General features: G+C 35.9%; 1 protein-coding gene across 1 annotated transcript in view; it reads right to left on the bottom strand.

The window, feature by feature from the left end:
- The window catches only part of FAM227B (family with sequence similarity 227 member B), a 336182-nt gene that overhangs the window by 4384 nt on the left and 315509 nt on the right, over positions 1–16289 (bottom strand). The window contains exon 11 of the mRNA XM_044660052.1: positions 240–320. Coding sequence (XP_044515987.1) covers positions 240–320 — 81 coding nt within the window. The remainder of the gene's footprint in view (positions 1–239; positions 321–16289) is intronic.

The raw sequence follows: 16289 nt of genomic DNA, 5'->3' as shown, positions 1-16289 counted from the left end.
GGCTAAGTTCAGATTTGAACCCAAGTCTTCCTGACACCCCAACTGGCACTGTATCATAAATTTCAAGATAATTGAGTTTCTTTGTATTCCTATGGATTTCACTTTATTCATTTAAAAGCATTATTCTGAGAAGGGATCCATGACACAAAAAGAGTTAAGAACCTCTGTTCTAGATAATTTCTAAGTCTCTTTTAGCTAACATACACTTATCTTTAAAAAAATGTAATGGATAAACTTACATCTTGTGAGCAGCTCTGTTCTTGGCAAATATTTTTCTGCTTTCAGCTATAACTTCATTGTATGTTTGGCCTTCTGTTGCTGTATAATTATAATTAAAGATCTCTGATTTGAAATATTTTTGAAAGATAATTGGTACATCCTAGTTAATAATGTGGTTTCCGTATGCCACACAAAAGGGAAGTGGCAAGAAATAGATGGTGAGTTTAGTTTGTTAGTATGTTACCTGTGAGATCAAGGTCTTGGGTTTCCATCACTCTTTTCAAAAGCCACACCTCAAAAATGTTTATTGTTAGTTATAGGAGAGACAAGTCAAGAGATTATTCATCTTGTTGGAAAAATAGCCAAAAACCTATGTCTGTGTGGGTCAGAGGAAGCCATTAAGCAACAAATACTTATGAAATACTGACCAGGCACTGTGGCAGATGCTGGGGATACAGATTCAAAAACTTAAAAAAACCCAAGAAAATGAAACATTTGAAAGATATCTGACCTACAGAAAAACAACAGAATGGTGAAAACTGGTAACTACTATCCAGCAAAGACCTAAGAAAAAATACTGTAATCAATATATTGGAGATCAAATGGCCAGAGTTGTGCCATTCTGATTTAATAAGGTCACAAGAAGACATCACCATTATGATCAAGTCTCCCTTTGGGAATGTTCAACCAACAAGGGTATCCCCTCTCTGTCCTCTACATTTCACTTGGGTTTAAAGCTGGGGATCTTCTGTGCAGGGTATTTGATATTTGCACAAAGGAGGAACTCCAGCCCCTCCCCCTGAGAATGGGGGCTTAGGTGCCCCTCCGTACATTCTGGGGGGAGGGACAAAGCAGGGTGGGAAGTGACAGTGATAAAAGGGCTCCACTTTTGTGGAGGACGACTTGCTGACATGACTACAATAACCACTTGTTTTCTGTCACCAAAGTGCCATGTTCTTCCAAGAGATGTTAACCAGTCCCTTAAAAAATGAGGAGTTTTCCCATTCTGACTCAGACCATTCCCATTAGATTTTTTTGGCTAAACATGTATAATTATTCAGCCTTTTGGGGTCTTAAACTCTACAGTTATTATCTTGGCTTTCCTAATAGCAAAATGCTTTGTAGGCTAAAAATCAATTGTTATCCCTGGATCCAAAAAGGGTATTTTTTGTCTAATTTTCATTTTTATGAAGCTGCTTCTTTTTCTATGGCACTAAAAACACAGTAGTAACACTAGGTGATAGATATTCTTTGTCCTCTAATAGCCTTCATGGGCAGGTGGGTGGCCCTGGGCCTAGAGTCAGGAAGACTCGAGTTCACACGCAGTCTCAGGCTCTTACTAGTTGTGCAGTTCGGTGTAAATCACTTAATCATGTTTATTTCAGTTTCCTCATCTGTAAAATGAGCTGGAGAAGGAATTAGCAAATCACTCCATTTTTGCCAGGAAAACTCCAAATGAGGTCACAGAAATTTGGACATGACTGAAATGCTGAAACAACATGAACCAAATTTGGATGAGGGTGCAAAATAGAGATGATTATTAGAGAAAGATCTCAGGAGCCTTCATATCGAAGACTAGGGACCATTTGCTGTACCGATTACACAAGTGAGATATTGTCTCCATTTGACTCTTGAAAACAGGCACTGTGCTAGGTTCTGGTAACACAAAGACAAAAGCAAAACAGTCACTTCCCTTAAGGAGCCTACAGTCTAATATAAAAGACAACATATATTTATATAAGTATATACAGAATATCAGCATAGATAAAAAGTGGTTTGTGAATCGTGAAGTGTAGTATCTAGGAGGATCGGGAGGAGCTTTATGTAGAATGAGGTCTTAAAGAGAACAGTTAAATTAAATGTAAGGAAACCATTGAATTAATAAATAAGTAGAGAAATTGGTTTTATGAAAAAAATCAACAAAATTGATAATCTTATTAAAAAAGAGAGAAAATCAAATTATTAGCTTTAAAGATGAAAAGGATGAAAATATCACTAATGCAGATAAAATTAAAGCAATTATTAGGAGTTAATTTGCTCAATTATATGAAAATAAATTTAATAATGAAAGAGAAATAAAAGAATACTTACAAAGAAAAAACTGCATAGGTTATTAGAGCAGAAATAAAATACATAAATCAACCTGTTTTAGAAAAGGAAATTGAACAAGCCATAAATGAATTCCTAAGCAAAAAGCATCAGGACCATATGGATTTACAAGTGAATTCTACCAATCATTTAAGGATCAATTAATTTTAATATTAAACAAATGATTTGAAATAATAGGTAAAGAAGGAATTTTACCAAGTTCCTTTTATGAAACAAATATGGTGCTGATACCAAAACCATGGAGAGCAAAAACAGACAAAGAAAATTATAGACCAATCTCATTAACAAATATGGATGCAAAAATCCTAAACAAAATACTAGTTAGGAGACTACAATGATATGTCATAAGATAATACATAATGATCAAATAGAATTCATACCAGAAATGCAGGAATGATTTAATATAAGGAAATCTATCAATATAATTGATAATACCAATAACAAAAGTAATAAAACCATATAATTATATCAATAGATGCAGAGAAAGCCTTTGACAAAATACAACACTCCTTCCTATTAAAATCACTGCAAAGCAGAGGTAGAAATGTGTTTTTTCTTAAAATTATATGAAGCACAAGTGTAGGGAAGGGGGTTAAGATGGTGGCAGAGTAAAAGTAACTGCTGGACCTCTCCTAACCCACGCATATAGGACTCCTCATGAAGACATAAAAACAAATCCAGAGGAAAGAAGGGACCCCACAACAGGGCACAGCATCAAAGGTACGTGGAATCGGGGCATTTCCATGCTATAAAGGGGTGAAACAGCTCTCATGAAAACATGAGCAGAGCAACCCCTACACCCCACACCACCTACAACTCCAAAGCCAGTGCACGAGTCAGAGCAAGTTTGGGACACCCATTAAGTCATTGGCAGCTCACCAGGGCTTGTTCCTGAGAGCAACAAGACTTAAGACCCCCCAAGAGGCTAAAGAACTCACAGACTCTGAACACAGACCCTGAGCCCAGGCCCAGGCGAAGGGGCTGACACAGGCGCAGACTAAGGCGAGGACAAAGGGGCTGATTCTGAGTGCAGGAGCAGACCTTGAGTGGGGACCCAGTGCAGAGAGGTGCTTGACTGTGGAAGCAGCTCCCTGAGACTGTTAAAGGAGCTTCAGGCAGAAGAACGAGCAAGGAGACCATCAGGAGGCTTGTCCCAAAACAACTAGACCTGAGATTTCAGGAGTCTATAAAGAGCGCAGATAGATCCTGGGCGTGACCATAAAGCTGAGAGGGAACTCAGCTTAATATGGCAAGCCAGAATCATCAGGAAAACCAGAAGAGAAAGATGAAGAAGAAAAAACCTTTAACACTTGACAACTTTTACACAGAAAAAAATCCAGACAACAGAGGAAACAGTAGAGGAGAATAAACAATCCAAACCTTCCCAAAACAATGAAAATGGGTCACAAGGTCTTGAAGAGTTCATATCTGAGATCATGAGAAAGATGGAAGAGATCTGGCAAGAAAATAACAGTTTAAAAGGCAGAATTTCACAATTGGAAAGTGAGGCAAGTAAATCAAAGACCAGAAATGACCAGATTGAAAAGGAAAACCAAAAGATTGTAGCCGAAAACCAATCTCTAAAGGCTAGAATTGGGCATTTAGAAAAAGATGCCCCCCGATCAAAAGAATTAATAAGCAAATTGGAGACCAAAATCCAACAGCTGGAAAACAGGTCAGACCAAACTGAAAAGTAAAATCAAAAGCTTATAGCAGAAAACCAGTCTCTGAAGACAAGAATTGGGCAAGTAGAAGCCAATGATCTATCAAGACAGCAAGAGTAAATAAAACAAAGTCAAAAGACTGATAAAATAGAAGGAAACATGAAATATCTCAATGAGAAACTGACAAATCAAGAAAACAGGTCTAGAAGAGACAATCTGAAAATCATTGGTCTTCCTGAAAAAGCAGAAATTAATAGAAATTTGGACTCCATACGAAAAGAAATTATTCAGCAAAATTGCCCTGAAGTTCTACAACAAGAGGGCAATATAGACATTGAAAGGATCCATAGATCACCCTCTACCCTAGACCCTGAAAAGACAACCCCCAGGAATATAATAGCCAAATTCAAGAGCTTCCAAGTAAAAGAAAAAATTTTACAAGAAGCCAGAAAGAGACAATTCAGATATCAAGGAGCACCAATCAGATCACACAAGATCTGGCAGCATCCACACTAAAAGACCGCAAGGCTTGGAATATGAAAGGCAAGAGAACTGGGTTTACAACCAAGGATCACGTACCCATCAAAACTGCCTATATTCTTACAGGGGAAAGTTTGGGCATTCGACAAGACAGAACATTTCCAAGCATTTGGACAGAAAAGACCAGGACTAAATGGAAAGTTCGATATCCAACCACAAAAATCAAGAGAAACATGAAAAGGTAAATAAGAAACAGAAGGGAAAGTAAGAAAACTCAATTTTTTTTTAAAATTTGCCTCATTAAGGGCTTCAATAAGATATAATTATTGGAACTCCTATGTGGAGAAATGTTATGTACAATTCTATGTAGTGAACTCTGTTCACCACTATAGCATTCACTATTATAATAATTAGAAGAAGTATTCATAGGGAGAGGTTGGAATACTAAATGGTCTAAGATGATATGGGCAGAAAGGAAAGAGGGGAGTGAATAGTGGAGGACACCAAAAGAATCTTGAAGGAATAAGAAAAATAGGATATTCTGTTACACACAAAGAGGGCATGGGAAGGGGAAGTGATGAATACTATTATAAGAAGGAGAGGAAGAGAGCATTAAGAGGTAATATTTAAACCTTACCCCCAGTAGAATTAACCCTGAGAGGGAAGAGTAGCTATATCCATTGGGATATAAAACTCTAACCCTACTGAGAAAGTCAGAATGGATAAATCAAGGGGAGCAGGGGAGTGGGGAGGTCAAAAAAGGGAGGGGAGAAGAAGGGGGAGGGAATTCATCAGGCCTTAAAAATAAAAAAAGGGGAATAATAAGGGAGGGGGTAAAAGGGGAAGTAAATCAAGGGAGGGGACAAGGGTTATTGGCTTAAAGCAAACCACTAGTTTAAAAGGAAATAGTGTAAGAAGAAGGGATAGAATTAGGGGAGGACACCAAAATGTCAGCGAATACACAACTGATAATTATAACTCTGAATGTGAATGGGATGAACTCACCCATTAAACAGAAGCAAATAGAGTGGATTAGAAACCAAAATCCTATCATATGGTTCAGAAAAAATCACCAGGGCCTGATGGATTCACAAGTGAATTCTATCAAACATTCAAAGAACAACTAATCTCAATACTACACAAATTATTTGATATGATAAGCAAAGGAGTCCTACCAAATTCCTTTTATGACACAAATTTGGTACTGATTCCAAAGCCAGGTAGACAAAAAACAGAGAAAGAAAACTATAGACCAATCTCCCTAATGAACATAGATGCAAAAATCTTAAATAGAATACTAGCAAAAAGACTCCAGCAAGTGATCAAGAGGATCATCCACCATGATAATATTTCCAACACATTAGAGCAGCAAGAGGTAGAAAGAGAAATACCTTAAAATCACCCTAGATAAAAGTACAGAAGATTTCCGGTTAGGATGGTGGCAGAGTAAGGAGCAGCAGCTTGATCTCTCCTAACTGAAGCATACATACAGGACTCCTCAAGGGGACATAAAAACGAATCCAGACAAATGAAGGGACCCCACAACAGGGCCCAGCATTGAAGGTACGTGGAAATTGGGGCATTTCCACGCTATAAAGGGGTGAAACAGCTCTCACTAAAACACGAGAGGAAGAAGCTCCCCCCACCCCCCACACCACGTACAGCGCCGAGGCCGGCTCACAAGAGGTAAAGCAGGTTTGGGGCACACATTAAGTCACTGGCAGCTCCAGGGCTTGTTCCTGAGAGCAGCAAGATTTAGGACCCCAAGAGGCTAAAGAATGCACATGGACTTTCCTGAGTGTCTGTGGGGGTGAAAGCATTGCCCTAGGCGCGGACTAGGATCTCGAGCGCAGGCTTGGACCTCAAATGGGAACCCTGGGCAGACAGGAGCACAGCTGTGGAAGTAGCTCCCTGAGACTGCTGAAGGAGACTCTGGCAGAGTAGCAGACCAGGGATGACCAAGAGGCTCTACCCCGAGAACAAAGAGACCTGAAACCTCCGGAGCTTAGAGAGCTCAGACAGACCCTGAGTGTGAGGATAAAGCCCAGAAGGCGCTGGGCTAACAATGGCAAGCCAAAAATTGGGAAGCTCAGGGGAGAAAGATCATCAGGAAGAAATCTTGAACACTCGACAACTTTTACACAGAGAAAACCCAGACAACAGAGGAGGACAAATGAGTAATCATATCCAAATCTTCCCAAAACAATGAAAACTGGTCACAAGCTATTGAAGAGTTCAAGTCTGAGATGTTGAGAAAGATGGAAAAGATCTGGCAAGAAAATAACAGTTTAAAAGGCAGAATTTCACAATTGGAAAGTGAGACAAGTCAATTGAAGAACAGAAATGACCAGATTGAAAAGGAAAACCAAAAGATTATAGCCGAAACCAAAAGATTATAACCGAAAACTAGCCCCTAAAGGCTAGAATTGAGCAATTAGAAGCTAATGATCTCTCAAGACAAGAAGAACAAATAAAACAAAGCCAAAAGACTGATAAAATAGAAGGAAACATGAAATATCTCAATGAGAAAGTGACAGACCAAGAAAACCGGTCTAGAAGAGACAATTTGAGAATCATTGGTCTTCCAGAAAAAGCAGAAATTAATAAAAACTTGGACTCCATACTAAAAGAAATTATTCAGCAAAATTGCCTTGAAGTTCTACAACAAGAGGGCAATATAGACATTGAAAGAATCCATAGATCACCCTCTACACTAGACCCAGAAAGGAAAACACCCAGGAATATAATAGCCAAATTCAAGAGCTTCCGAGTAAAAGAAAAAAATCTTACAAGAAGCCAGAAAGAGACAATTCAAATATCAAGAAGCACCAATCAGGATCACACAGGATCTGGCAGCCTCCACGCTAAAAGACCGTAAGGCTTGAAATATGATATTCAGAAAGGCAAGGGCCTTCAACCACGGATCAACTACCCGTCAAAACTGACTATATACTTCCAGAGGAAAGTATGGGCATTCAACAAAATTGAAGATTTCCAAGTATTTGCACAGAAAAGACCAGGACTAAATGAAAAGTTTGATATCCAACCACAAAAATCAAGAGAAACATGAAAAGGTAAACAAGAAACAGAGGGGAAAGAAAAAAAACTCATAATTTTTTAAATTTGACTCTTTAAGGGCTTCAATAAGATCTAATTATCTGTATTCCTATGTGGAGAAATGCTATATATAATTCTCTGTAGTGAACTCTATTCACAATTATAGCAATCAGAAGAATAATTCACAGGGAGAGGACAGAATACTAAATGGTCTAAGATGACATGGCGGGGTGGGAAAGAGGGGGGTGAATAGTAGGGGACACCAACAGAAACTTGAGTAAATAAGAAAAATAGGATATTCTATTATATACAAAGAGGGCATGGGAAAGGGAGGGGACAAATACTATTATAGGAAGGAGAGGAAGAGAGCACTAAGAGGTAATATTTAAACCTTACTCTCAGTGTAATCAACCCGGAGAGGGAAGAGTAGCTATATTATCCATTGGGATAAAAAACTCTATCTAACCCTACTGAGAAAGTCAGAAGGGATAGACCAAGGGGAGCAGGGGTGTGGGGAGGTCGAAAAAGAGAGTGGAGAAGAATAGGGAGGGAGTTCATTAGGCCTTTAAAAATAAAAAGAGGGGAATAACAAGGGAGGGAGTAGAAAGGGAATTTAATCCAGGGAGGGGATAAGGGATACCGGCTCAAAGCAAACCACTGGTTTAAAAGAAAATAGTGTAAGAAGAAGGGGTGAGACTAGGGGAGGATACAAAAATGTCAGTAAATGCACAACTGATAATTGTAACTCTGAATGTGAATGGGATGAACTCGCTCATAAAACGGAATCAAATAGCAGAGTGGATCAGAAACCAAAACCCTACCATATATTGTCTACAAGAAACACATATGAGGCGGGTAGACATACACAAGTTTAAGGTTAAGGGCTTGAGCAAAATCTTTTGGTCTTCAAATGAGAAAAAGAAGGCAGGAGTGGCTATTATGATTTCTGACAAAGCCAAAGTAGAAATAGATATGATTAAAAAGGACAGGGAAGGTCATTACATCCTGATTAAAGGCAGTATAAACAATGAGGAAATAATACTGCTCAATATGTATGCACTAAGTGGTATAGCATCCAAATTCATAAAGGAAAAACTGGCAGAGCTCAAGAAGGAAATAGATAGTAAAACTATGATAGTGGGAGATCTAAATATTCCTCTTACAGATCTAGATAAATCAAACCAAAAAATAAATAAGAAAGAGGTAAGAGAGGTGAATAAAGTCCTAGAAAAATTAGATTTAATTGATATGTGGAGAAAAATAAATAGGGACAAAAAGGAATACACCTTCTTTTCAGCTGCACATGGTACATTCACAAAGATTGACCATGTAATAGGGCATAGAAACATAGCAAACAAATGCAAAAGACTAAATATAATAAATGTAACCTTCTCAGATCATAATGCAATAAAAATAATAATTAGTAAGGGCACCTGGACAGGCAAATCAAAAACCAATTGGAAATTAAACAATATGATTCTCCAAAACCAATTAGTCAAAGAAATCATAGAAACAATCAACAGTTTCATTGAAGAGAATGACAATGATGAGACATCCTACCAAACTCTGTGGGATGCAGCTAAGGTAGTACTCAGGGGGAAATTTATATCCTTGAGTGCATATATTAACAAATTGGGGAGGGCAGAGATTAATGAATTGGGCATGCAACTTAAAAAATTAGAAAGTGAGCAAATTAAAAATCCCCAGATGAAAACTAAATTAGAAATACTAAAAATTAAGGGAGAAATTAATAAAATCGAAAGTAAAAGAACTATTGAATTAATAAATAAGACTAGAAGCTGGTATTTTGAAAAAACAGATAAAATAGACAAAGTACTGGTCAATCTAATAAAAAAAGGAAAGAAGAAAACCAAATTGACAGTATCAAAGATGAAAAGAGAGACCTCAACTCTAATGAAGGGGAAATTAAGGCAATCATTAAAAACTATTTCACCTAATTATATGGCAACAAATATAGTAATCTAGGAGATATGGATGAATATTTACAAAAATATAAATTGCCTAGATTCACAGCAAAAGAAATAGAATACCTAAATAATCCCATATCAGAAAAAGAAATGGAACAAGCCATCAAATTACTCCCTAAGAAAAAATCACCAGGGCCTGATGGATTCACAAGTGAATTCTATCAAACATTCAAAGAACAACTAATCCAATACTATACAAATTATTTGATATGATAAGCAAAGAAGGAGTCCTACCAAATCCCTTTTATGACACAAATATGGTACTGATTCCAAAGCCAGGTAGACAAAAAACAGAGAAAGAAAACTATAGATCAATCTCCCTAATGAACATAGATGCAAAAATCTTAAATAGAATACTAGTAAAGAGACTCTAGCAAGTAATTAAGAAGATCATCCACCATGATCAGGTGGGATTTATACCAGGAATGCAAGGATGGTGCAACATTAGGAAAACCATCCACATAATTGACCATATCAACAGTCTAACAAACAAAAATCACATGATTATCTCAATAGATGCTTAAAAAGCCTTTGACAAAATACAGCACCCATTCCTATTGAAAACACTGAAAAGTATAGGAATAGAAGGACCTTTCCTAAAAATAATAAACAGTATATACCTAAAACCATCAACAAGCATCATATGCAATGGGGATAAATTAGAAGCCTTCCCAATAAGATCAGGAGTGAAAAAAGGATGCCCATTATCACCTCTACTCTTCAACATAGTACTAGAAACACTAGCAATAGCAATTAGAGAAGAAAAAGAAATTGAAGGTATCAAAATAGGCAATGAGGAGACTAAGCTATCACTCTTTGCAGACGATATGATGGTATACTTAAAAAATCCTAGAGAATCAACTAAGAAGCTGGTAGAAATAATCAACAACTTTAGCAAGGTTACAGGATACAAAATAAATGCACATAAATCATCAGCATTTCTATATATTTCCAACACATTAGAGCAGCAAGAGGTAGAAAGAGAAACACCATTTAAAATTACCCTAGACAATATAAAATACTTGGGAATCTACCAAAATAAACAGCAATTATAAGAAAACAATTACAAAACACTTTCCAAACAAATAAAACTGAATCTCAACAATTGGAAAGCCATTAATTGTTCATGGGTAGGACGAGCTAACATAATAAAAATGACCATTCTACCCAAATTAATTTACCTATTTAGCGCCATACCTATCAAATTACCAAAAAACTTCTTTACTGAATTAGGAAAAACTATAGCAAATTTCATTTGGAATAACAAAAGATCAAGAATCAATGGAAATAATGAAAAAAAAATGTGAAGGAAGGGGGCTTGGAACTATGCTCAAAGGGCTATAAAAGAATGCTTGCCCTTTGATCCAGCCATATCATTGTTGGGTTTGTACCCCAAAGAGATCATAGATAAACAGACTTGTATGAAAATATTTATAGCTGCACTTTTTGTGGTGGCAAAGAACTGGAAAAGATGGGTATGTCCTTCAATTGGGGAATGGCTGAACAAATTGTGGTATATGTTCGTGATGGAATACTATTGTGCTAAAAGGAATAATAAACTAGAGGAGTTCCAGGTGAACTGGAAAGACCTCCAGGAACTGATGCAAAGTGAAAGGAGCAGAGCCAGAAGAACACTGTACACAGAGACTGATATACTGTGGTAAAATCGAATGTGATGGACTTCTGTACTAGCAGCAATGCAATGACCCAGGACAGTTCTGAAGGATTTATGGTAAAGAAGCTACCCACATTCAGAGGAAGAACTGTAGGAGAGGAAACATAGAAGAAAATCAACTGCTTGAATACATGGGTTGATGAGGACATGATTGGGGATCGAAAATACCACACCAATGCAACTATCAACAATTTGGAAATAGGTCTTGATTAATGACACATGTTAAAACCAGTGGAAATGCATATCGGCCAGGGGAGGGGGGGAGGTTGAGGGGTGAAGGGGAATGTAAGAGCATAATCATGTAACCATGTTAACTTTTCTAAAATATAAATATTAAGAAATGTTTAAAAAAATTATATGAAGCATATACCTAATACCATCAGGAAGTATTATCTTCAATGGGGAGAAGTTAGAAGCCTTCCCAATAAGATCAAGAGTGAAACAAAGATGTATAAAGTCAAATCTAAATAATTGGAGAAATGTTAATTGTTCATGAATGTACAGAGTTAATATAATTAAAATGACAATCCTACCTAAACTAGTCTTCCCTATTCAATGCTGTCCCAATTACCAAAAATGTATTGAGTTAAAAAATAAGAAAATTTATTTGGAAAAATAAAAGATCAAGAATATCAAAGGAATTAATGGGAAAAAAACCCATAAAGGAAGGAGGTCTAGCAGTACCAACAACTATCTGGTACTGGCTATGAAATAGAAAAGTAGATCACTAGAACAGAACAGATATACAACAAACAGCAGTAAAAAATTATAGTAATCTTATATTTGATAAAATTGTAGATCCGGGTTTTGGGGATATGAAATCACTGGTAAAAATTTCTAGGTAACTGGAAATTAGTTTGAGAGAAACTAGGTTTAGATTAGTATCTTACACCGTTCACTATACATGATCTTGACATAAAAGTAAATTAGAAGAATAGGGAACATATTACCTATCAGGTTTATGAATAGGAGAGGAATTTATAAGTCAACAAGAGATGGAGAACATTTTGAGATGCAAAATTGATAATTTTGAGTACATTAAATTGAAAAGGTTCTGTACAAATAAAGTAAATGCTGCCAAGATGAGAAGGAAGCCAGAAAACTGGGTGAAAATTTGTGATATCCTCTCTTAGAGGATTCATATTTATAAAATTTATAAGAATAAGAGTCATCACCCTAATTGATAAATGGCCAAAAGATATGAATAGACAGTTTTTAGATGAAGAAACCAAAGCCATATAGGTGTGTGAAACAATGCTCTAAATTACTATTGATTAGAGAAATACAAACCAAAACAGAGAGTTATAAAACTGTGTATACCCCTAGATCCAGCAATATCACTGCTAGGTCTGTTTCCCAAGAAAATCAGGGAAATAGGAAAAGAACCCACATGTTCCAAAATATTTATAGAGACTCTCTTTGTGGTGGCAAAGCTTTGGAAACTGAGGGGATGCCCATCAATTGGGTAATGGCCAAACACATTGCGGTATATGACTGTGATGGAATGATAGTGTGCCATAAGAAATGAACAGACTGATTTTAAAAAAAAATTGTAAAGAACTACATGAAGTAATGAAGAGTGAAATGAGTAGAACCACACCTAGTAAAACTGATTATACAGTAGCAAAAATGGAATTTTAATGAAATCGAGGACTTCCAAGCATTTCTGGTGAAAAGATCAGAGCTGAGTAGAAAATATGATCTACAAACAAAGGAGTAGAGATAAGCAGAAAAAGGTAAGTGGTAGTAAGAAATCAGAAAAGACTAAAACAAAGTTAAGCTTTATCATTATCATAGGTCTTAGAGGGATTCTAAATAGACAAAAGTCCTGAGTGTGATTCTTTTAGGTTTGGATGATCTCAAAAGAAGATTGGAATACATAATATTGGTTCCAAAGCAAAAGGTAAGGGTTTAAAAAAAAAGTTAATCGAGAACTAAATAACTTAAAGAATGAGTAGGTCAAAGAATAAAGCATATAAACAATGAATAATTTGATTAAAATAGTGACAATGAAATAATATGCTAAAATTTGCAGGATACAGCCAAATCAATGCTTAGGAGAATATATATAAGATATATATTATGAATACATACACTCTTTAATTAAAAAGAGAAAGAACAGACCAATGAAATGGGCAGGCAACTAAAAAAAAATCCTAGAAAACTAACAAATCAAAGAATCCCTAATAAACACAAAGATAGAAATCCTGGAGAGATTAACACTATCGATAGTTTAAAAAAATTGACTTAAATAAAACTAGGAACTAGGTTTTTGAAAAAAGAATAGATGACCCATCAGGTATTGTAAGAAAAAAGGAAAAAAACAAATTGGTGTCAAAAATGAAAAAGGTGAATTCACAATAATGAAAAAAGAACAGCAGTAATTCAGAGCTTTTTTGCCCAAATTTATGCAATAACACTGTGGTGGATGGATAGTTATAAAACTATAAATTGCCTAGAGTAACAATGAGAAACTGAACAAGCCAAAAATGAATCCCCAAAGAACAATCCCAGGGCCAGATGGATTTACGAGAGAATCCTATCAAATAATTCCACTACTACTACATAACTTGTTTGAATCTATGATACAGATAATGGTATTGATACTTAAATTAAGGAGAATTGAAACAGAGGAAAGGAAACTATAGACCAATATCCTTAATGAGCATTGATGCAAAAAAGACCAAACCAAACAATTAAAAATATTAGCAAGAAGACTACGACACTATCACAAAACTCATAAACAGACTGGAATTTTATCAGGAATGTGGATATGTTTCAATATTAGGAAAACTATAATATATAATTTCCAAAAAACCAAAAATCATATAACTTTTAAGAGGCTGTAGAACAAGCTTTTGCAAAATATAATACTTATTTCTGTTTTAAAAAGCACAACTAGAAAGCACAGGAATAAATGTGAGCTTTTCTTAAAATAATTAGTGTCTCATTGTTTGAGGTGGACATGATTGGAGATGTAGACTCGAAACTCCCACACCAGTGCAACTATCAACAATTTGGAAATAGGTCTTGATCAATGACACATGTTAAAACCAGTGGAAATGCGTATTGGCTATGGTGGGGGGGGGGGAGGTTCAGGGGGTGAAGGGTAAAGTAAGAGCATGAATCATGTAACCATGTTAACTTTTCTAAAAAATAAATATTATTAAATGTTTAAAAAATTACACTGAAAAAATAGTATCTATTTAAAACCAAGAGCAAATATTTTTAGTATTGATATAAGCTAGAATTTTTTTCCATTAAGTTCTGAGGTGAAATCAAGGGTGTCTATTACTGCCAAATCTATTCAGTATTGCACTAAACATGCTAGATATGACTTAAAAAGAAACTGAAGTATAAGAATAGGGAAAGAGGAAACAGAACTGCCACTTTCTCAGATATAATGGTTTACTTAGAGAACCAATTAAGAGAACTATGTAAAACAATGAACAACTTCAGCAAAGTTGCAGGACATAAAATTAACCTATATAAATCGCCAACATTTCTGTATATTACTAAAAAAAAATCTAGCAGGAAGCAGTAGGAAGAAAATATCAATTTAAAATAACTACAGTCTAAGATACTTCTGAGTCTGCCTGCCAAGGCGTACTTGAGACTTCATTAACACAATTAAGAAGTACTCTTCACACAACAACAGACCTAAATAACTGGAGAAATATTCATTGCTCATGGATTTGTTGTTTTGTTGTTTCAATCATGCCTGACTTTGTGAATATTAATGAGAGAGGGAACAATGGTGTCAAAGGCTAAAGAGTGGTGGATGAGAATGAGGATTGAGAAAAGGCCATTGAAGTGGCAACTAAGAGGTAATTTTAACTTTGGAGAGAGCAATTTTAGTGGAATGATAAAGGCAGAAGCCAGGTCATAATGGTTAAAGAAGAGAGTGAAAGGAGAGAAAGTGGAAGAACTTATAAATAGTCTTTTTAAAGGAATTTAGTCATAAAGGATAGGAGAACTGTAGAATCATAGAGGGTATGGAAAGATCCAGGGAGGATTTTTGGAGGAAGGAAGGCACATGGGCATATTGGTGGATATTTGTGTTGAAAAGAAACACTGGGAAGCAATTATGTGAGCTCAAAATGACATTTTATTATCAGAGCTGTGAATTGCAAAATGTCAGTGTCTAGGCCTGTTCCATCATGGCCAAAGACCCAGAGCTCATTTGTCAGTTGGTATATATAGAGTTAGATTACACAGATCTCCCTTAAGAGAGCGTTGGTCTCCTGAATATTTTTCTCAGAAGGGGCAACCAGAGTTTTTGCCTTTTAGAAGGTCTCCTTTAAGAAAGTCAGGCCCTTTTCTTTTCAGTTCTAAGAAGTAATCATCAATTCTGTGTATGGTGAAAATAAAGACGTCCAAGGTCACTGTAGCTTCAAAGCAAACTGAGATATAATGTCTAGGAACATTCCAGGATGCTGGGACATGCGCAAAACTTCCTTTGGCAAGGATGTTTTTGTAAGGCACTTCAAGGGATTTTATTTGTTATTTTACTCAAAATATAATTATTAATTACTGATTCTTATACACAATTATTTAATCAATTAATAATTGGCATTATTCCTTACAAGTTATCACTAAAATACTGATTATCTCATAAATAAAATAAGATCTAAAGAAATGGAAAAACATTAATTCCTCATGGATAGGCCAAGCTCAGATAGTGAAAATGAAAATCCTACCTAAATTAATTTACCTATTCAGTGCCATACTAATTAAAATATGCAAGAAATATTTCAAAGAACTAGAAAACAACAAATTTTATCTGGAAGGACAAAAGACCAAGAATATCAAGGGAATTAAGGAAAAAATATGGAAGAAGGAGGCCTTGCTATTCCAGATCTCAAACTATACCATAAAATGGTAATCATCAAAACAATCTGGTACTGGCTAAGAAAAAGAATGGTGAATCAATGGAATAGATTAGGTAATCAACACATGGCAGTCAATGTCCATAGCAACTTAATTTTTGATAAACCCAAAGATCCAAGATTTTGGGGAAAGAATTTACCATTTGACAAAAACTGCTGGTAAAATGAAAGCAATATGGCAGAGAGTAGGCAAATACCAATATTTTAC

The sequence above is a fragment of the Gracilinanus agilis genome, chromosome 2 (genome assembly GCF_016433145.1).
Source record: "Gracilinanus agilis isolate LMUSP501 chromosome 2, AgileGrace, whole genome shotgun sequence".
Taxonomy (NCBI): Eukaryota; Metazoa; Chordata; class Mammalia; order Didelphimorphia; family Didelphidae; genus Gracilinanus; species Gracilinanus agilis.
Note: the sequence above shows the minus strand (reverse complement) of the source record. Positions and strands in the feature narration are given on the sequence as shown.